The sequence below is a fragment of the Coregonus lavaretus genome, assembly GCF_964263955.1.
Source record: "Coregonus lavaretus genome assembly, chromosome: 5".
NCBI lineage: Eukaryota > Metazoa > Chordata > Actinopteri > Salmoniformes > Salmonidae > Coregonus > Coregonus lavaretus.
Genome location: NC_139992.1, coordinates 23250254 through 23272476, shown reverse-complemented (window position 1 = coordinate 23272476; position 22223 = coordinate 23250254). Strand labels below are relative to the sequence as shown.

Below are 22223 nucleotides of genomic sequence, written 5' to 3'. Positions count from 1 at the left end.
ATGGTGTTCTTTTAGACAATGCTGCAGTATTACTTACACATATGGTGAATCTATTCTTTGTAACAAAAAGCATACTTGAGACAGAGGCAAAAGGAATTAAAACACAGGTTTTTAAATGTGAGTGTTGTAGTGTTATCTTTCTCTCTCTTTCTCACACACACACACATTTTACATTTATGTGACAAAGCTGATGGTTGCATTGTGTCCTTGGTGGTGCTGCTTCCTTGCACTTCCACAATTGAGGATCATTAATCTCAACTTGCATGATTTCTTTGTCTCCAATAAGATTGACAACCCTGTTCAAGTGAAAGATATATTGACGTTGAAAGGCTTCAGACCAAGAGCTTCATCTTGTCCAGGAGAAGCCTTTTCCACAGAATCTTTAGTGGCATTAGCTCTCCCTCCACTGGACAAAAGTGGTATTGCAACTTTTAGAACAGCTTCATCGCTTCAAATGCACCATTCTTGTGCCCTTTTGTTTGTCTAAATGTAGACTCAATACTCACTTTATCAACTCTCTCATCACTACTGTGGCCGTGGTGCAGTCGATATTTAGGTGAGGTTTGCCTACGTGTTGTGTACAAATAGTGAACACACCATTTCTCACGGAATGCTCAAAGTCATATGCTTTCGTCATGTGACTACACACTACATCAGTTCAACATGGCGGCCACGTCTGTTTTCCAGAGAGTGAGAACAGGGTCGAAAATAGGAGCTCAATATGATCAAGAGGGAAATCTTATTCAGGTAACATAGTTTAATGCTACGCTGTAGTCTTTCGTTTTTCCAAATATGGTGCGGTTTGTGTCATTATAACAAGACAACATTGCAAGGTGAACATGGCTAGGTTTACCAGTTAGCTAGCCAGCTCACTGTTTGCTAGATAAACCAACTGATGTTAGCAACTGTGGCTTGCAGGTTGAAACACGGGAGGACGAGGAGCAGAGTGTCAAGCTAGCAGAAATCCTGGAACTTCTGCTTGCTGCTGGATACTTTAGAGCCCGTATCAAAGGACTGGGACCTTTTGACAAGGTGAGACCCAACAACTTACATAGGGGTGGCCAAGGCCAACCCTCCTCCTTGTTAGCTGCTGACTTTCGATTCATGGTATACCATCTCCTTGCTACCCAGTAGATGACACATCCATGTTTCTAATTCCACTTCCCTGAACCATGTCTTTTAATAGGTGGTTGGAGGGATGACATGGTGCATCACAACATGTAACTTCGACATTGACGTGGATCTGCTGTTCCAGGAAAATTCAACTATTGGACAGAAAATGTAAGTAGTTCACAGCCAGCATTATTGTGTTGACAGTTAGTGATGTTGCTGGACCAGTTTAACTGATGTATATTGACCTTGTGCATCTCCTTGCAGAGCTCTCACAGAGAAGATAGTGTCTGTTCTGCCCAAAATGAAGTGCCCTCACCGCCTGGAGCCCCATCAGATCCAAGGGCTGGATTTCATCCATATATTTCCAGTGATACAGGTGTGCATTCCTAGACTTTTGAGTTTTGTAGTAGAGTACTGCACTTAGTTTGTGACCTCATGTCTGATTCATTGCCTGTGTTGTATGATCTTCAGTGGCTGGTGAAGAGAGCCATAGAGACGAGAGAGGAGATGGGAGACTATGTGAGGGCCTACTCTGTCTCTCAGTTCCAGAAGACACACAGCTTTCCTGAGGTGAGCGCTGTTATTTTAGGGTGGCTCCATGGCAGGGATGTTAAACTCCAGCGCTTCTCATTACATTTCTAAGTGCAACATTCTGAACATTTCACTAAATAAACCCCTGTCTCATGCACCCTGTCTGTGTTGTCCCTCCATCCTAGGATGAAGACTTCCTGCAGAGGAAGGAGAAGGCTGTGAAAGCAGTCCTAGATGTATCGGTGAGTGACTCGCTAACATGCCATTTCTGGGTCAAATTATCCCATGAGCCTTCACAATACAGGCCCCCCTTGTAATAGTATAGAAACATTAAAAGCACATATACAGCATTTTGTTTTTCTCCTATGGTATTGACAGGAAGTGTATAAACCTCAGAGGAAGTACAAGAGACAGGTTGAAGCAGGAGAGCTGCTGGATGAGGAGTCCAGGGTTCACTCCACCCTGCTGGAGTACGGAAGGTAGGCTAGCTCTCTACCTCACTCTTTCTTTCTTTCTCGCTCTCATTCTCCGTATTCAGTCCTTCATATCCAACTTTCTCCACAGTTCATGTTATGTTCACATTGATAATCAGAACCAATGTGATCTCATCCCATTTGATAAATGTGTTCCTTCCATTTTCCTATCCTTTTCCTGCTTATCATCCATCCTTGTATTAGAATGTCAGATTACCTTCTGTAAGTATGTGAATGGACTCGTTCACTGCAAGGAGTGTTTTTCACATAAATGCTTGTTATGTGTGTGTTTGAATACAGAAGAGAGTACAAAACACTTAAAATAAGCATGTAGTTTGTGTGTGGTGCGCATGGATGCATGCATGTGTTAATGTGTTCCTTTTAATGTACCAGTATCCTAACAGTGATTTAATTTAAGCACCTATTTCTCCTTGATTTTAGACGATATGGATTCAGCAAGCAGACAAAACAGGACAAGGTGAGCTTAATTGAAATCGCATCAAGTTACACAAATCTCTTTCATCCCTGACATGTGAAGTTAATTGTAGAATTATATGAATTCAAAGCCTATAACTACAACCTTCTACAGAAAGATAAATACAGGGACAGTAGGTTGATCATTACATCCATTATTACAGGGATGGAGACTGGTGGATCATAGTTGTTCTGTGAGCTGCAGTAGAAAGTGAAACCTTCATAATGAAAGACGGTATCCCCCTGTTCCTTACAGACAGAGGAGCGGAAAGCCTCGTTGACCCCGGGCTCTCAGGCCACACCCCCAGGGATGACAGATGTGTCGCAGGAGGAGGAGGACCTGCAGGAAGCGGAGGAGGTGAGGTCACATCCCACGTGTATCTCTCTAAACCCAACCGTAGCCACATGTCCATTGTCCAATACTTCATGAATGCATCCCTCTGTATGATGATGTCCTGTCATATTTCCTCTCAGCTGCGCATCAAAACACTGATGACCAGCATGGCTGCCATGGCGACTGAGGAGGTAGGCAGGACTTTAGTTATTTTCTTTGCCTGCGCCTTTACGGTGTGGTTAATTTGTGTAAAAGGTTTTTTATTGAATGTGCGACATCTATATATGGTGCCTTGCAAAAGTATTCATCCATCTTGGCGTTTTTCCTATTTTGTTGCATTACAACCTGTAATTTAAATTGATTTTTATTTGTATTTCATGTAATGGACATACACAAAATAGTCCAAATTGGTGAAGTGAATATATATATTTTTTTACAGAAAAGTGGTGCGTGCATAAGTATTCACCCCCTTTGCTATGAAGCCCCTAAATAAGATCTGGTGCAACCAATTACCTTCAGAAGTCACATAATTAGTTAAATAAAGTCCACCTGTGTGCAATCTAAGTGTCACATGATCTGTCAAATGATCTCAGTATGTAAACACCTGTTCTGAAAGGCCCCAGAGTCTGCAACACCACTAAGCAAGGGGCACCATGAAGACCAAGGAGCTCTCCAAACAGGTCAGGGACAAAGTTGTGGAGAAGTACAGATCAGGGTTGGTTTATAAAAAAAATATCAAAAACCTTGAACATCCCATTATAAAAAAATGGAAATAATATGGCACCACAACAAACCAGCCAAGAGAGGGCCGCCCACCAAAACTCACGGACCAGGCAAGGAGGGCATTAATCAGAGAGGCAACAAAGAGACCAAAGATAATTCTGAAGGAGCTGCAAATCTCTGCAGCGAGATTGGAGTATCTGTCCATAGGACCACTAAGCTTTTTGGCCATCAAGGAAAACGCTATATCTGGTGCAAACCCAACACCTCTCATCACCCCGAGAACACCATCCCCACAGTGAAGCATGGTGGTGGCAGCAGCATCATGCTGTGGGGATGTTTTTCATCGACTGGGAAACTGGTCAGAATTGAAGGAATGATGGATGGCGCTAAATACAGGGAAATTCTTGAGGGAAACCTGTTTCAGTCTTCCAGAGATTTGAGACTGGGGTGGAGGTTCACCTTCCAGCAGGACAATGACCCTAAGCATACTGCTAAAGCAACACTTGAGTGGTTTAAGGGGAAACATTTAAATGTCTTGGAATGGCCTAGTCAAAGCCCAGACCTCAATCCAATTGACAATCTGTGGTATGACTTAAAGATTACTGTACACCAGCGGAACCCATCCAACTTGAAGGAGCTGGAGTGGTTTTGCCTTGAAGAATGGGCAAAAATCCCAAGGGCTAGATGTGCCAAGCTTATAGAGACGTACACCAAGAGACTTGCAGCTGTAATTGCTGCAAAAGGTGGCTCTACAAAGTATTGACTTTGGGGGGGTGAATAGTTATGCACACTCAAGTTCAGTTTTTTTAAAATCATTTCTTGTTTATCATTCTATTTTGCATCTTCAAAGTGGTAGGTATGTTGTGTAAATCAAATGATACAAACCCCCCAAAAAATCTATTTTAATTCCAGGTTGTAAGGCAACAAAATAGGAAGAAATGCCAAGGGTGGTGAATACATTCGTAAGCCACTGTATTGTGGTCATGTGTGGCTCAGTCAGTAGAGCATTGCGCTTGCAACGCCAAGGGTTTTGGGTTCAATTCCCAATAGGGCCACCCATACTTTAAAAAAAATATTCACGCATGACTAAGTCTCTTTGGATAAAAGCGTCTGCTTTATGCCATATGTTATTAACTTGTGTTTGCCTGCAGGGGAGGCTAACAGCTAGCACTGTGGGCCAGATAGTTGGGCTACAGTCTGAGGAGATTAAACAGATAGCATCTGAGTACGCTGAGAAGGTAAGCGACTCCCACATCAGGGCTCACCTAAATGGTTAACTGCAATCAACAGGTTTCTGTCATATTTTAAAGGATAAGTCAATGCCACATTGTGTAGTTAATTTGTTCCCACACGCATTTCCAGCAGTCGGAGTTGTCTGCAGAGGATCGTCCAGAGAGGTACGGGCCAGTCCAGCAGCACCGTAGGATGGTGACCTCTCTGAACAAACAGATCCAACAGAAAACCAAGCAATTGGAGGAGGTGAGGACTGGACTCTGAACTTTACTGAACTTTGTGTGAAATAGCCATATTTTTTTAATGGAACGATACAATGCTCTTTCTTTTAATGACAGAAGTAACTAAAAGTATGTATTTTGTATTTTCAGCTACAAGCCAAGCGCTTGGAGGTAAAATCAGGGTGTGAGCAGGCTAAGAGCAAACTGATGGAGGCCACAGAGCAGGCAGAGAGACTGGAGAAAGAGCTGAGTACCCTGGAAGAGGCTGAGAGCCAGGCTGACACTGGGTGAGTGCTGCACATGCAGACCAACCATAGGGCATTCATTCAGCGGTTGATAGTATAGATAAACCCTGAAATTATAAATGTGTTTTGGACATTTCTCATCCTCCCTGTGTGTGCCACAGTCTCTTGGATAAGCTGAGGGCTCTGGTAGGCATGAATGAGAACCTGAAGCACCAGGAGCAGGAGTTCCGGACACACTGTAGAGTGAGGCTGTACACTTTCCCCTAATACGTCATAATAGTCCATATGACTTGTTAGACATACTTCGTAGATGTATTTGTGATGTATTTCACTCATTTCCTAGTAAGAGCACCACAACTAATATGGAGTGCTATTTGTTTCCAGGAGGAGATGGTTCGCCTGCAGCAGAACATTGAGGACCTGAAGATGGAGTCAGGAGATGATACGGAGGACGAGAAGGTAGCACACTGGCCCTGCGAGGAGCCCTCCCAAGACCAGCTAACTCTCCTTCGTCTATGTGTAACACTCTCTCTTTCTCTCTCTCTCTCACAGGAGAGGAGTCAGCTAATAGACAAGCAGTACAACATAGACAGAGAGAAGCTACAGAAAATCAGACTACTGATGGTAAAATCTCCAACGCACACTGCTGTAGCAGGATTCAGTCATGCTTATTCAGTTTGAATTGACTTAGGCATTTTGTTTGGAGCATGCAAATAGTGGTCCTCTTACCACGTCCATTATTTGCTCATGACCTGAGGTCTACTCTCTGATAGGCTCGTAGGAACCGTGAGATCGCCATCCTGCAGAGGAAGATGGACGAGGTGCCGAGCAGGGCAGAACTGACCCAGTATCAGAAGAGGTTCATTGAGCTCTATGGCCAAGGTGGGTGTCTTAGGCTCATCCTCTGTTCTGGGCACAGTGTTTGTTTAACAAATTCTTGCATCAAACATAGTTATACACTGAGTGTACAAAACATTAGGATCACCTTCCTAATATTGAGTTGCACCCCCTTTTGCCCTCAAAACAGTTTCAGTTCGTTGTGGCATGGACTCTACAAGGTGTCTAAAGCGTTCCACAGGGATACTGGCCCATGTTGACTCTAATGCTTCCCACAGTTGTGTCAAGTTGACTGGATGTCTTTTGGGTGGTGGACCATTCTTGATACACACGGGAAACTGTTGAGCATGAAAAACCCAGCAGCGTTGCAGTTCTTGACACACTCAAACCGGTGTGCCTGGCACCTACTACCATACCCTGTTCAAATGCACTTAAATATTTTGTCTTGCCCATTCATCCTCTGAATGGCACACATACACAATCCACGTCTCAATTGTCTCAAGGCTTAAAAAAATAATTATTTAACCTGTCTCCTCCCCTTCATCTACACTGATTTGAAGTGGATTTAACAGGTGACATCAATAAGGGATCATAGCTTTCACCTGGATTCACCTGGTCAGTCTGTCATGTTTTGTACACTCAGTGTATATTTTTTGTGTTTCAAGTTTATTTGTCCAGGATACACATGGTATACACAGTCCAACGAAATGCTTACTTGCAAGTTCCCGCTCGTTAGTGTGACAACAATAAGAAATAATAAAAGATAAGAATAACAAATTCAAAGTAAATGAGCTCAGTAGAATAGAATACCATTTTTGCATAAGTATAAATATAGGAAGGCACTCAACAATTTACAGTACAAAATATTTACACGTGTCTGGGAAGGGGGATTGGAGGGCAAGTGTTTAAATTGTGCAGTATTTAGCAATAATAAGTCTAGTAGCAGCAGTCGTGATGTGTATGTACCATGATTGTATATGTGTGGTTGCATGTGTGCTAAGGTGTGGAGAATCAGTCCAGGTGGTCAGTCCAGTTCAAGTGTTCAGCAGTCTGATGGCTTGTGGATAGAAACTGTCTCTGAGCATGTTGGTTTGAGACCCGATACCGTCTGCCCTGCGGTAAGGGAGTGAACAGTCCGTAGCTCGGGTGTGTGGGGTCCTTAATGAAGCTGTGTTAATAATGTTCTTAATGATGCTGTGTTAATGTTTGCTTTTTCGTCCTCTAGTTTCAGCAACACATAAAGAGACCAAGCAGTTCTTCACCTTGTATAACACATTAGATGACAAGAAGGTTTACCTGGAGAAGGAGGTAAGAGGAGAGGGCATACTATCTCAATCCGTTTCATAGAGCCATTGCAGCTGAAATCAGCTGGTTTACTCATGATAGTCATCCTCCTCTGTCTTGATCTGTTTCTTTAGGTGAACTTGCTGAATTCCATCCATGACAACTTCCAACAGTGAGTATTGTCACAATTAACCCTCTCTAAACCTATCCTGCGTTTGGTATTATGGGTAATGGAGTCCAGCAGATTTACTTCCTGTCTAAGCTGTGGTTTCCTGTCTTGCTCAGGGCGATGGCATCTTCGGGGGCCAAGGAGCAGTTCTTGAGACAGATGGAGCAGATAGTCGAGGGAATCAAACAAAGCCGCATCAAGGTAACCATCTCTTATTATCTTTAATGTCTACTGCCTAATGACAGCATTCACTGAGCATGCCAGGTGCTCACCCCCTGGCCCTAGTGAAAAACCTAAATTAGACAGTGATGTGTAAAAAAAATGAAGCAGCGCATATTGGTAATGTGATGTGTGTACAGATGGAGAAGAAGAAGCAGGAGAACAAGATGAGGAGAGACCAGCTGAACGATGAGTACCTGGAGCTGCTGGATAAACAGAGGCTCTACTTCAAAACTGTCAAGGACTTCAAAGAGGTGAGGCCTGAGAGTAAACAGTGTTCTGGGTCTGTACAGTAAAACATAAAGGAACTAGTTAACTGTTTTATGAATATGTTCTACTGTAGTCTCCCAGAGCTGAATATTGTTTTCTAAACTGATAAAGAAGTGAATCACTGAGGTTGTTTTACTGATCCAATACTCTTTCTTACAGGAGTGTCGGAAGAATGAGATGCTGCTATCCAAGCTGCGAACCAAGGGTGCTTCGTAACCCAAAACACTGCCTCCAAAATAATTTCTTACTGTTTATAAAAACTCATCTCAAAACAAATCTCATCAGTCAACGACTTTGTCTTGCTGTCTGCATTATGTATTCTCCTCTATTGGAGGTCATCTTCATTGTACTAACTGTAAGTCGCTCTGGATAAGAGCGTCTGCTAAATGACAAAAAATGTAAAAAAAAAAATAGTCTTATTCTGCCTATTGTGCTTTGACATTCTTCGTTTATTTGCAGCATGTGGTTAGGGAAGAGGGATTCTTGAGAGAGGGACATTAACTGCCCTGTGCACTTTGACATGAGGAATGTTCGCTCTACTTATGTGCCAATTACCTGTGCCTGGGCCCCTGTGGCATTAACCATTACAGTAGACCTAATGTTGTAGATAGGTACTCCATGAAATCCCAAGTGTGCAATTGGCACTAACGTGCAGGGCTGTCTGTACAGTTGTATTAATTAGCTTTCTCAGATGTCAATTTAGATGTTGAATAGAGTAACACTGCATAATGAGGCATGGTTGACACTGTTACTAAACTATAGCATTTCAAATTAATAAATGCTGTGCTGATATATGGTTCACTTTTATGCAGACTTTTTTTTCAACCCAAATCAAATGTTACCCGTGTTTTATTCTCTGTCTATCCTTTCCAACAGTTTACTATCAAGTTGGCACTTAATAAAATATACTATGCACAATCAGTAAGATTTCCTGCTGTTCTATTCCTGATAATTTCAGAAGCTACATTTAAAATGCCTTATGATCTTAATACAACTGGATGTAGCTTTAATCCAATCAAAATCCAGGATATGAGTTGTTGTAGTAAGTCAATTTATCCGCTAGTTGGCGCTTTGATAGGTGCAAGGTGAACAAGCCAGTATGGCGGAGGGGGAAAGTGATTTGGAAACAGACAGACTAGAATTGAAACTGGAGACTTTGTTCATATACTCTAACGACAACTGTTCAGTACAAAGCAAAGAATATTGCTCGGAGTTTTGTAAGGTAAGCTAAATCAAGGCAATTTCTGGTTTTATTTGGGAGAGGCAAGGAGTCGTGTGCTTCGCCAAGCTAACGTTAGCGGCTAGTTAGCCAGCTGCTCATCAGTACAAAGCAAGGTACAGTTGCTCAGCTAACTATTTAACGTTAGTAGCTAAAGTAATGACCTAACTAGCTAACTTAATTACTACATTTACTAGCTAACATTAATAACACATTTAGTCAACCCACACCGGCCTATAGTTACTATTTGTTTTAGCTGACTTAACTAGCTAGCTAACTTTAGCTTGCTAACGTTCCCATTTCATCAATGTGAAGTTGCAAGCTAGCTAACTAGAATTACTAGCTAACGTGCCCATGCAAAACTGTTTGCCTATTAGTGTGAAGTAACGTTAGTCTACTGATTGTGTCTGCTAGGATAACAATAAACTGGCTTAAAGTATAGCTAAGGCTCGAATTCGTTTTTCCTCGCTAGCATGCTAAACCAGTGTTGTTTACATTTAGCCAGTTAGCTTGCGCAGCTGTCACATAGGCATAACATATATCGTATACCTGTTTGCAAAGAAAGCTAACTAGTTAGCTAGCTAGCTTGTCTAGCTAGTTATTTATGTGTTAAGCACTCAGGAGGACCGGTTGAAATCTGCAACTATCTAACTAGCAACAAGCAATGAACCCCAATTCCAGCTAGCTACCGTAAAACAGTCCACCACACTTCACCGAAGCATTCCTGTGACATATGGTTTCAAATTCAGATAACTAGCCAGCAGCTACACAGGTCTGCTCAGATCTCTACAATACCGCACCTGGAAAAAGGTTGAACATATCAGTATTCAGGAACCACATCAACACATGAAATAATGATCAATAATCTGGACAGACATTTGTATCTGAATCACACCCCCTGTATCTCTGTCTGACTGTCTCTTTCCCTGTCTAGCTGGTGGAGGAGCATACAGAGAGATGGCAGGTGCCGTTGCCCCAGCTGAAGGTGCTGCGGACAGCTCTTACCTGCTTCACCAGAGCCACTGCTGCCTACCCCGATGACTGTCAGCATGTCAGCAACGCTCTCAGCAGTCTGGCCTTGTAAGCACTTATTTATATGGTTCTTACACTTTCATGCAGACCCAAACTGTACTGTGTTGACTCAGATATTTATTTTCTACATTGTACAATCCTGCATGACTCTTCTCTAAAATCGAGCTCAACTGGCCCAATTACATATCATAATGTCACATTTTCAGGAGCTTCTTTGAGCTGATGCTGTTCTTCAGTAAAGAGGAGTTCCAGGAGGCCCCCTTGAAGGACATTCTAGCCTCTTTTCAGGTGAGGCCAACCGTGATGTAGCCTATTTGTTCATACTGAGTGCCACCATGGTGATCCATGTGGTGTGTTAACGTGAGTCCCATCTCCTACTCTGTAGGCCTGCCACCGCCGCCTGCTGAGACACAGGAACGTCTACCTGCTACAGGTGAGGCAGGTGATCAAAGATGGCGGCCCCTGGGAGAGACCTACTCTGCAGGCCATCCTGAAAGACACAGTCCTCACACAGACAGAAGGTACACACACATTCTTTTTTTTTTTTTAGCTTGTGAGTTTTCTATGCTTTTCTTATTGTCTCTCATCTTCTCACTCTCTCCCCTCCCTTTTCTCTCCCTTTCCCTCTCTCTCTCTCCCCCCGGTACAGTGGAGAAGTATTTGAGCTCGGAGAAGCCAGTGTTCTTTGAGCTGCGTGTGCGCTACCTGCAGGTCTGTGAACGCGTGCAGGAGGCCATGGCCCTGGCTAAGAGTTGTCTGGAGCACCCAGAGGTGGGGAGGCACCTGTTCTTCCACCAGGCCTACCTCACCTGCCTGTACAAGGCCTCGCTGCATGAACACCTGCTCAAGGAGGTACGGTCACTACCTTTCACTCTGTATCTTCAGACAGACTCTCTAATCTGAGTGGACTGAAAGACAATAAACATCAGAGAGGATTCATGGTTGTGTTTCCTCCCTCAGATGGCTGAGATAGATGGCAGAGAAGCAGTAGAGATCATCTGTAATGCAGAGAGCCAGGAGAAAGATGAGCTGCTGCTGTCTCTTTGCAAGGCCTTCCTCAGTCAACAGCTAAACAACGGAGACATGTACTACATCTGGTCAGTAACACTGTGATATATACTACATGTGCTAAATCTGGTAAGGGCTCACCACTATAAACAGGGCTTCATAATAATACAGTACTGTAACATAATATAATGTTGTGTTCATACAGGGATCTGGTGTTCCTGTGGAGCAGACTGCACCTCAGGGCCCATCCCTCTAAGCAGGGCTTCCTGTCTGAGTGTCGCCAGCTGATGCTCTCCGCCATCAACGCCAGAGCCATCTTCCCCTTCATCAAAGTCATCACAGCAGAGGTGGGTGTACAGCCAACCACCAACAAATTTGACCCACTCCTGTTCGCTTGTAGTCCTAGTTTACCTTGACTTAGAAACGTTGTTCTGTCATTTACACAATTCAATGTAACACATTGTTCTTATTTCTTTGCCAGATGGGTAGTGAGGGAGTGCCGCTATGTGTGGAGATGTGTACTGCAGCGTTGCAGACAGACCTCCAGTCTGACCCTGTGACGCGCTGCCTGCTGTGTAAGACCATCGCCTTCCTGTTCCCCCGCGACCTGGAGGTGTGCCGCCTCTGTGCCCTGCTGGTGTTCTGTCTGGAGCGCAGTGTGGAGGCCTTCAAGACCGTTTATCTGCTCTACATACACCCAGACGAGGAGCCACACCCCCTCCACACCCCTGTCAAAACCAACATCCGCTTCTATATCTTACAGGTCAGAGAGGCACCGGGGAGCTCGGAAATATGATGCCAAATACTTTTGCTAAATATGTTAACTAGAAAATACAGTAGATTATTGAAACATACTTTTAGTCATAAAAATAGTTCTCTCCTGTCGAAATGTCATTATGATAGACTGTTGGCCTGTATTTTGACAAAAAATTACCTGGCTTTGAATTTCCTCATTGAGGATGCCTCTTAATAATGTAATGTCTGTAATTGAAACTCTGCCTGTCCCTGGTCCAGGTGCTGAAGGAGGGGCTGTTCTTCGACCCAGAGTTCTGGAACCTCCTGACCCTGAGAACCCACTGTCTGGAGCTTATGACTGACAAGGCCATGAGGGAGGCTCTCAACGAGGTGAAGGAGGAAGAGGAGTTGGAGCAGGTGGAGGAGGAGTGGATACCAAGCTACTGGATGGAGGAGGAGACATGCAGGATACACACAGACACCTCACACCTCCATTCACACACTGACACAGCACCGGAGAACTCTGAGACTGCAGGTCAGGAGCATGAGGAGGGAGAGTTTGGGGATGCTCCTGAGTCACAGACAGAAGACTTCCCTGTGATGAGGAGGTGGAGGAGGAGAAGGTGTAGGTCTGATGTTGACAGTGCTGACGACCCAGACATGAAGTACTCCCTCAGACACAATCACAGTTCTGAAAGCTCCACCAAGCTACCGGCCAATCGGCAGAGGGAATACCTGGCCAGACACGTGAAGAACAAGATCCTGAAGAGACGCGGCAGGAAACCAAGATGGCTGCTCCTGGAGATGACCAGACAGACAGAGAATGTGTCCCCGGGGAGAACAAGGTCGAGAGGGAAGGGAATGAGAGAGAGGGGAGAGGGTAAAAGAGAGAAATGGGAAAGAGGAGATGGTAAGAGCGAGAGATGGGAGAGGGGGAAGGGGAAAAGAAAGCGAGGCGAAGGGGACGAGTGTAAGAAGGAGAGGAGGCATGAAAAGTTGGATAAGAGAGAGAGGAGGCAGGGCAGGGAAGGTAAGAGACCTTACCGCAGAACTATACGTGGCATGGAGCTGTCCTTCCCTGAAAATGAAGTGCTTGTGGAACAGGAGGTGGTAGAGAATCATGTAGAACCCAGTGTTGGTCTTAAACAGCAGCACGGTGACGCAGAGAACTATGTCAACATGGGACTGCCTAATGGCCTACATGGTGAGAGACCGTTTGAGTATGAACCAGAGACAGAAATAGAGCTTTCAGAAGTAGATCCTTCAGTGGTAGCGCCTTCAGACATAAATCCTTTAGACTTGAAACCTTCAGTAGTAGAGCCTTCTGTTGCTGAGCCTTCTGTTGCTGAGCCTTCTGTTGCTGAGCCTTCTGTTGCTGAGCCTTCTGTTGCTGAGCCTTCAGAAGGGAAGGTCTTCGAAGGTCCCAGTGAGCAGACCGACCCAGAGCTGGACGGCCCAGCCTTGGAGATGGAGGAGTGTCCACTAACACTGTTCCACATCTACGCCAAATCCTCTAAAGGGACAGATGCTAAGGAATTACAACATTTGACGGAAGGTAGTGATGTCACAGCGTCAGAGGTGGGACCGGACTCAAACACTCAGGTTAGTATTATCTGAGGCAACATTGTTGTTTTGAGAAATTAATGATTGATGCTTAGCTACTGCAACTGTCCTATGAATATCACCTGTTAACAGCTTGTTTATCCTACTCCAGGGTGAAGACACAAAGCCAGGCAAGGCTCCAGTCCGTTCCAAACACCTGTGCTTCCACTGCAGCCACTGCCAGAAGCTCTACAAGGGAGGCAACGTGGTGAGACACACCCTGGCCCACCTGAAGCTGAGGAAGACTAGGCTCAGCTGTGTCTTCTGTGGCAAACACTTCCAACGGTATAACCGTGCCAAGGAACACATTCTAGAGCACATAGAGGAACTGAGAACCACCACGCTCAATAGTAAGATCAAACCTGCTGTCAATGGAGATGCAGAACCGTCGGAGAACGTTAATCAAGCTTCGGAGAACGAGACTAAACCCGGTGAGAATGTGACAGAGCCCCCTCCTCCGACGGATCAGCCTCCTAATCCCAAACGTGTTAAACCCAAGCCGGTGGTCAGCAAGCAGAGTAGAATCATCCAGAACCTGAGAAACCTGATCAGAAAGACCCAGAAGTGGAAAACTGACACGGACAACCAGGTGTCAGTGGAAGTGAAGGATGAACAGGTGACTGTGAAGGATAAAGTGGTGATTGTGAAAGAAGTGGTGCCTGGGGAGGAGACGGAGGGAGGAGAGAAGAAAGCGTGTGAAGGAGGAGAGCAGGAGGGGAAGCAGAAGCAGTACCACCTGTGTCCTGCGGAAGGCTGTGACAGCATCTTTATGAAGATCGGCCCATCGCTGCTGAGACATGCTGTCAACTACCACATGGAGGACGCAGCCGTCCTGGAGAAGACCTTTCAGTGGGGGAAGGGGAAGTGTCAGATCTGCCAGAGGTAAGAAGGGTCTTTCACCACAGATTATTTTCCAGGTCAGGTGCAAAGGCACTCAAACAACATGTAGGCCCCACATAGACCAAAATTGTAAATTGGAACCAATAAAGACTTTCTCGGGTGGGCTGCAACTGATCTAGGTGGGGGCGTGGGGTTCTGACCGTACAATGGTGTAATTTATGTCTCCATCTTTTTGTTGTTGTGCCCCAGGCACCTGTTGGTGTTCGAGCACTACAGAGACCACATGAAGCTCCACGATGCTCCTCTGAAACAGGTGTGTCTCCACATGAACTGTGGCCAGTGCTTCAAGACCGCCCAGGAGCTCAAAGACCACATGGACACCCACCGACCACTCCAAGCCCCCTGTGGGTACTCCGGCTGTAGTAAGAGCTTCTTTAACCTCCCCTCTCTCCACGACCACGAGTGGAGACACTACACCCAGCCCCAGTCTAAAGATGAGGTGGAGCAGGGCGTTACCAAAGAGCTGAGTCCTACCAAAGAGCTGAGCCCTGAGGGTGAGGCCTCCTGGAAACAGAGGGTGAAGTGCCAGGATGTGACAGTGCACGGGTGGAGGGAAACGCCTTCTCCCAAATCCAGGCGCTCTGATCCTCATGAGAAGTGCATTTACTGTAACAGGTAAAAGAGTAAGACACAGCAACATTTCCACGGTGAGGTCTTCATCATGCTAGGCCTGAGACACAACTTGCAGAAGCTAGTGAGAACACCAATTTTTACTGCTCTCCAGTATTAGGCTTCATCTGTGTCTGGGGAACTAGTCCATAGATGGTTTAGCCGGTAAATGAATTTAACCCCCTATGGTCGATGTCTGTGCCCCCGCATAAATCTAATTATCATAATAAGAAATAAACCCAGAAAAATCTGTCAGTTTAAGCTAGAGATTTCTGCGTCTCAATCCACCGCATCCGCCTATATAACACTTCCGCATCTGCGGTGAAAGGTGACAGCGCTAGAGTGGTGTTTGTCAGACCATGAAACATCCCGAAAATCGGTCTTCTCACAAAATCGTCTGTAGCGTCCGAATGGTTTGGCCTATAAACTATTATGACCCCTTCTATGACGAGACTCTCACGATGACGTTCTCTGTTTTGCTCTATGACCCCCACAAGCGTCTTGGGACTCGTCTGAAGTCGGTACAGCCAATCGGCCAACTTCTGTCTGTAGCGTCCGAACAGTTTGGGCTACGCACTGTTTTGATCTAGGGCACTCACAGACCTCACAAGACACGTCTGAAGGTCCACTGGTACCAGTCCCAAAAAATAATGGAAGTACAGTATATGGAGACTGTTTAGTGACAATAAGGGGTTAAATACATATAAATAAAATATGTTTCCTGATCGTCCTTATACTGTATCTCTCAGATATAGGATGGACACTATAGAACAAACTTCCTTTAGATTTTTGGGGGGAGACTATCTGTTCCATGTAATGAATCTGTTATTCAATGTGTTTGTATGGGCTAATAGCAGTAAGGCCAAATAATTTTTAAATATTTTTTTGGGGATACCTCAAGGAGTCTTAAAATTCTAAATCAAATAGCAAAATGATCCTTGGTATGACCTTCTTAAAACAATTCCATATAGCTTGGTAGTACCTCCCACCCCCCTCACCTGGCTTAGACCATGGGTTAAGGCCTGGTGAAAATGGTGTTGCTTATGTCCATATCTTTTTCTGTTCCAGGTACCTGTGGAACTACCAGCACTTCCTAGACCACATGAAGATCCATGATGATCCTCTAAAACAGGTGTGTCTCCATCAGAACTGTGGCCAGCGCTTTTCCATGACCCACCTGCTCTGGGAGCACATGGAGACCCACCAGCCTCTCCAGGCCCTCTGTGGGTACGCCGGCTGTAGGCTGATCTTCTCTCGCCTCCCCTCTCTCCATGACCACGAGTCGAGGCACTACATTCAGCCCCAGGGCCAGCCTAAAGATGAGCCGACGGAGGAGCAGAGCGCTACGAAAGAGGAGGGGCAGACTCTGGAGTCAGACACCAACAGTAACAACAATGACGGCCCTGTGGAGACTCCAGTCACTAGTGCTGTCACCACACCTCCCAGTGACCCCACACAGAAACTCATCAATGGTCATGATGGAGAGGACAAGAAAGACCAAGCCCCTGAGACAGACGTCCCTGCCACCACTACCACCTCCCCTACACCCACATCCCAAACCACCACACCCACACACCCCCATCCCAGTCTCTTCCAAAACCTCACTGAGCCAATGACCATGAGGGACGTGGACAATATCGTCACTTTGGCTCAGGTGATGCCTTGCGGAGAGGAACCAGTCATCGCGGAACACAAGACCTTCAAACCAGAGGATCCTTCCTACTTACCCCTGGCCAAAGCTCCCCTCATCCGGCCGCCCCCCTCGACATACCTGACCGAGGCAGCCCTCAGCATGCGCAAGCGCAGGAAACCCAGCGAGGTCACTTCCAGCGGGGCTGGCAAGAAGAGTAAGGCTAAAGTAAAGATGCGTGTGGTGGGAAAGAAGAATGCAGTGCAGAAGGAGGTGGCGGCTGAGAAGGAGGTAGAGGAGGAGGCCCCACCTCAAAGTCGGCGCTGCTCCAAGTGTTTCTCCTCATTCACTAGCCCAGAGGAACTGAAGAGACACCTCTCCCAAAACACCTGCTCCTCCCTCTTCAGCTTCGACTCTGATGATGACAGTAAGTAGCACACATGGAAGTCTTATTCACAGAATCTGTCAAGAAATAAATACTTTATTTTAATTGGTATGTTAACACTTTTATTCAGAAATTAAGGACATTCGGTGTTGAGAATTTTAAGGAAATTAGGTGGGGAGACCGGCAAGTGGGAGAAACAGTGAAGGGTGGATGCAGGAATTGAACCCTCTCCAGTGGGATTTTGCATGTGCCAGGGAGTGTTACCACTACATCACGGCTCTGCACAAGAAATCTATGTTCTTACAACAGAATATCGAAAGGGAGAGTTTTGAAATGGCATCAACTTGGTCAACAAATGTTTTCGCTCATTTGTAGCAGCTGCTTATATAAATAGCATTTGCATAGTGATGCAACACTTTGTTTGTAAAGCAAGTATTTGTTTATGCAAATATTTATTTTTGATATTTTCCTTCCCAGGTTAGTGGTAAAGAGGAATGGGAGTGAAATGTTCAGCCAGGCTGGTGGAAAATAATGTTTTGTTGGGGTTGGAGCACTACAGAGACCACATGAAGCTCCAGGATGCTCCTCTCAGACAAGTGTGTCTCCACCTGTGTTCTATCTGTACTGTCTGAACTGGGCCTGAGACAGGCACTGTTAGCAGCCAGTCAGCTCTAAGAGCTGTAGGGCCAGTCTCATGGTATACTATAATACTGGCAGCCTGAAGTCCGCCGGTCACTAAAGATACAATACACAACTCCGGAATAAGTGTTACTACTGCAATAGACTGTATATAGGTCTAGACCGAACAGTACTGCATTTCAGTCATTGCCACGACTTTGTTTCAATAAGTCTTATTTGCTTTAAAATCACAGTATGAAGAATCACACTGTAGGTTACTAATACAGTGTTTCAAAAGTACTTATTATGTTGTTTGGCATACATTTTTGTTCAGTATTTTAACAGAATTGTTCTAAAAACAAAAAAGAGCAATGTTTTCACAATGTATTAGAAATTGTTCATCTATGCATTTGATGACAATAAATATTTTGTAAAAGAGCATCAAAATGAATTTGAGAATAAAAATCACTGAAGGACCCATAATGTGATGAACGATGTGCACTTATCTGCATTGGTCGTTTATTTATATGTACGAATGTTGATATATGTATTAAGTTTGTACTTAAAATGTAAATATCCTTCTCAATTCAACTCTATTTTTCTTAAAGAAAAATGTATGACTTGTTTTCATTAAACAATTTACAGTATGAACCAAATAAATGGTTAACTGTGCTGGTTATTTACTAACAAATTAATACTATGTCAGTCAACAAGGGAGAGGGTAACAACCAGTGATCTATAATAACTTATTTATTTCAAATGACAAATTGCATAATTTCCATCATAACAAAAGTATTGTTTCAGAGTTGGGTCATAGTTCGATCCAGGCAAAAGCCATGACAGTGTTGATCTCTACAGGTTTGCATCATGTTTTACAAAGAGAGATGAGTTAAGTTTAGGGATGTACAGTTCTTCTTTTAAGGATTCCTCCAGAGGTCAAGCTCTTATTGCAGATACATGAAACACCACTAAAGCAATGTTCTCCATTACTGGTCCTGGAGCTACTGTATTCAAGGTCTGGTTAAGAAGCTCAAACATATATGGCAGTGCTGGAACAAAAGCCTGCACACACTGGCAATCCAGGACCAGGAGCAAAGAACTCCCAGCAACATGTCTACAAGTGTAGTACCTACTCCAGTAGTATGGAGTGCTAGTAGCTGTGCCACAACAGGCCCTGTGGTTAGCCGTAGGGGTTAGGGGTAGTTGTAATAGCAGTGCTAGTAGCTGTGCCACAACAGGCCCTGTGGTTAGCCGTAGGGGTTAGGGGTAGTTGTAATAGCAGTGCTAGTAGCTGTGCCACAACAGGCCCTGTGGTTAGCCGTAGGGGTTAGGGGTAGTTGTAATAGCAGTGCTAGTAGCTGTGCCACAACAGGCCCTGTGGTTAGCCGTAGGGGTTAGGGGTAGTTGTAATAGCAGTGCTAGTAGCTGTGCCACAACAGGCCCTGTGGTTAGCCATAGGGGTTAGGGGTAGTTGTAATAGCAGTGCTAGTAGCTGTGCCACAACAGGCCCTGTGGTTAGCCGTAGGGGTTAGGGGTAGTTGTAATAGCAGTGCTAGTAGCTGTGCCACAACAGGCCCTGTGGTTAGCCGTAGGGGTTAGGGGTAGTTGTAATAGCAGTGCTAGCTATAGATGTGGCCAGGGTCTGAGGTACTCTCTCTCAGGGTTAGAAAGCACTGGCTAGAGAACAGGGTCATATCATATCCTAACTACAGGCTTCATGATCAGAGCATACAGTATTCCAGGCATACAGTAATGCATGCATCAAACAAACTAACACATTCCAGTCATTGTGACATGCATGTCAGTGAGTGAACGAGACACAGTAAAAGTAGTAACGCCTAGTAATAATTATCAACAGTATCTAGGGTCGACTTTGACCAGTTCAGTTATTCCTCTCACTAGACTAAAGTAGCAGCAAGTACAGCAAGGTACAGCAAGTCTCTCACAGACAGAAACCCAACAAACAAAGCCAAACATAGGAGTGGGAGATGGAGCAAATGGTTACACTACATCAGCATTTGACATAAAAATAGTACAGTACACACTGCAGGTATATGAATGGTACAGACTATCGTATCTGAAGATTATGCCTTTGTTAAATGTTTTTCATGACGAAATGGAATGTTGGTTGTTCAGGCCAAAGGGGGGAGGTTTTATGATGTTATTTGAAATGTGCCGCTTGGAGGGTGACGGCCGAGGGGAGACTGGTGATTGGCCAGAAGAAGGGAGTAGCCCCTCCCTTTGCATTGTTTATAAATAGGGGGTAAACGATTAGACGGCAGAACGACCATATCAATCTGGGGAGTCGTTCTCCAGGCAACGCGTGTCTGTAATTTATGCTGTAACCTCGTGGTATGAATAAAAACTTCTGACACGATGCAGCATAACGGACTTTTTGTTGACAGCGATAATGGCCACCATTCATCATATACGACATAATGGCGCCCAACGTGGGGCCTGGGTTTGCGTCTCCTCCTTGTTTCAGTCAACCGCCGGCCTAACTCTCTCTGAGGGAAAAGGGTGAGTGTTCTTACCGCTTCGGAGGTTGTTAGATTGGATATGACTTGTGTACATTGAGGAGATGTTCCATTATAACCTGGCCTCAGGTGGCGTTATGGCTGTTAACTGGGAGTCTGAACGAAAATATTTTAAATTTGGTTGATGTGTAAACGCTGTTTACAACAATGGATTGTACAAATGGATTGGTAGAGAATATATGTTGGGAGATATCTGCATAATTAGGGCACCGGGAATACGGAAAAGACCTCGAAACGAGGCGACTTGTAATAATAATTATTATTATTATTAAGTGGGCTACAAATCCTGTGTGAAGTGTTAGGCTTTGGCAGGTTGATTTCTTAAGCGGGAATTATGAAGTGAATTGGTGTATTTATGTTATACTCCTCCTCTGGCCGACGGGAAATTGGTTTGGGGATAACCGCTTGATATGAGATTCATCTTTCAAGGCAACAAAAAGTTAGACGGGGAGAGAATTGGACGATTATTTATTTGGCCACGGTGCAGGATATTGATTTGTGTAGTAGGCCGCTGTTGGCTAGAGGCTGAAGCTAAGGCTGGATTGTTTCAGGCCACGTGGTACATCGTTGCTCAGGCTAATTTTTGTAAGGCTAAAGTGTGAATCATGCTACATCATGGTGGCTGAGGTGGATGCTAGTGCTAATTGTGTTTTGTGCCACGGTGTACCGTAGGCTAAGCTAACTGCTAAGGTTGAATGCTAATTGTGTTGCGTGCTACATGCTAACGGATATCCTTAGAGATTCCATTGCGATGGATTAAAGTCTCTTAAATTTGTCACTGTCTGTAAGTCAGGTTGTATGTTTTGTGAGCGCTGGTAAATGTTGTTTGATTATAAGGGGGAAATGGGGAATTACAGCTGGACTGTTATTATGTTTGGGGAGAGAGAGTAGAGAATCTTCCTTCCACGGTGAAATTGTATTGAGGAATGGGTATGCGCATGCGTTTAATTTTGCGACACTACACTACAGAAAGGGGGAGTTTATGACACGAGATTAGGACACGTTTTGGTTTACGGCACTAAATCTACGACATGCGGTCGACGAAACAAAATGGTGGCGTTAGTAAATGTATGGGGATGCGTTTAATTTTAAAATGATATTTGCGCATGCGTGGGATTCTGCAAAACAACACATTGGTTAAACTGCAAGGGAAGACAGACAGAGGATACATTTTAACACGATGATTCTAGTTTAAACTGCGATTGGTTAAAGATGAAACTTGTTTTGTAGCCTATTGAATTTATAAATTAAATATAGGATAACGGATTATAATAGATTGAATTAAATAATTAAATGACGGATTGAAAGCAAAAGGTTTTTGGGTGATCTATAATTAGTCCTGAGTTAAAGTCTTACAGTGAATCATGTAGAACAAACGAATATTGAATGGTTGGAGATACTCAGTGACTGCATTAACGACTAAAATGTTATGTTGTGTCTTTGTTCTTCTGTCATATGAGAGGAACGCTAAGTGAGAGGAGCGAGGAGATACAGGAAGTGATCACGTCACGTGGCAGAGGATCAAATCAAAAAGGTTTTGGTACTGATTATGGTTACAAAATCTTTCCCTAACAGGATATGTGATGTTATGACGATTTTACAAGGCGCTTGGCAAACTGATTCATTAAAAATTGCATTTTGGAGGCTATGTGCATCACTGGGGTTTAATTACAGATGTGTTGGGAATCCAGGATGGATTGAGGATTCTTCTGTAAATTTATGATAATTAGGGGTTAGAGCAAGGGGTTAAAGGCTTTGTTTATGGGTATTGTAGTATGAAGTTTACTAACTTCATTTACTTGCAGTTGATGGGTTGTGGTAA

The 22223-nt window shown here is 44.4% G+C and overlaps 2 protein-coding genes across 2 annotated transcripts; both read left to right on the top strand.

Moving 5' to 3' along the window:
* The first annotated feature begins 416 nt into the window (after positions 1 to 416).
* Positions 417 to 9047, top strand: LOC311129879 (coiled-coil domain-containing protein 93-like). The gene is made up of 22 exons (XM_084162399.1): positions 417 to 747; positions 919 to 1032; positions 1187 to 1281; positions 1378 to 1489; positions 1585 to 1683; positions 1830 to 1886; positions 2023 to 2123; positions 2559 to 2595; positions 2848 to 2949; positions 3066 to 3116; positions 4800 to 4886; positions 5011 to 5127; positions 5253 to 5389; positions 5509 to 5590; positions 5732 to 5806; positions 5900 to 5971; positions 6121 to 6229; positions 7410 to 7492; positions 7603 to 7640; positions 7754 to 7838; positions 7997 to 8110; positions 8286 to 9047. Exons 1-22 carry the CDS (start codon positions 625 to 627, stop codon positions 8340 to 8342), a joined length of 1947 nt encoding a protein of 648 aa, XP_084018525.1. The 5' UTR covers positions 417 to 624; the 3' UTR covers positions 8343 to 9047.
* Positions 9048 to 9205: 158 nt separating this feature from the next.
* Positions 9206 to 18517, top strand: LOC311129877 (uncharacterized protein). The gene is made up of 13 exons (XM_084162397.1): positions 9206 to 9348; positions 10280 to 10425; positions 10584 to 10665; positions 10763 to 10898; positions 11027 to 11229; positions 11338 to 11474; positions 11591 to 11732; positions 11867 to 12148; positions 12400 to 13722; positions 13835 to 14604; positions 14812 to 15237; positions 16300 to 17288; positions 17724 to 18517. Exons 1-13 carry the CDS (start codon positions 9226 to 9228, stop codon positions 17726 to 17728), a joined length of 4764 nt encoding a protein of 1587 aa, XP_084018523.1. The 5' UTR covers positions 9206 to 9225; the 3' UTR covers positions 17729 to 18517.
* Positions 18518 to 22223: the final 3706 nt, after the last annotated feature.

Bases quoted from the DNA above. Each gene is read 5' to 3' on its own strand.
- LOC311129877 (XM_084162397.1), top strand. From the start codon at position 9,226: ATGGCGGAGGGGGAAAGTGATTTGGAAACAGACAGACTAGAATTGAAA. The intron at 11,230-11,337 runs GTACGGTCACTA...TTCCTCCCTCAG, and splicing joins ATGAACACCTGCTCAAGGAG to ATGGCTGAGATAGATGGCAG. The intron at 12,149-12,399 runs GTCAGAGAGGCA...TCCCTGGTCCAG, and splicing joins TCCGCTTCTATATCTTACAG to GTGCTGAAGGAGGGGCTGTT.
- LOC311129879 (XM_084162399.1), top strand. From the start codon at position 625: ATGCTTTCGTCATGTGACTACACACTACATCAGTTCAACATGGCGGCC. The intron at 7,493-7,602 runs GTAAGAGGAGAG...CTGTTTCTTTAG, and splicing joins AGGTTTACCTGGAGAAGGAG to GTGAACTTGCTGAATTCCAT. The intron at 8,111-8,285 runs GTGAGGCCTGAG...TCTTTCTTACAG, and splicing joins CTGTCAAGGACTTCAAAGAG to GAGTGTCGGAAGAATGAGAT.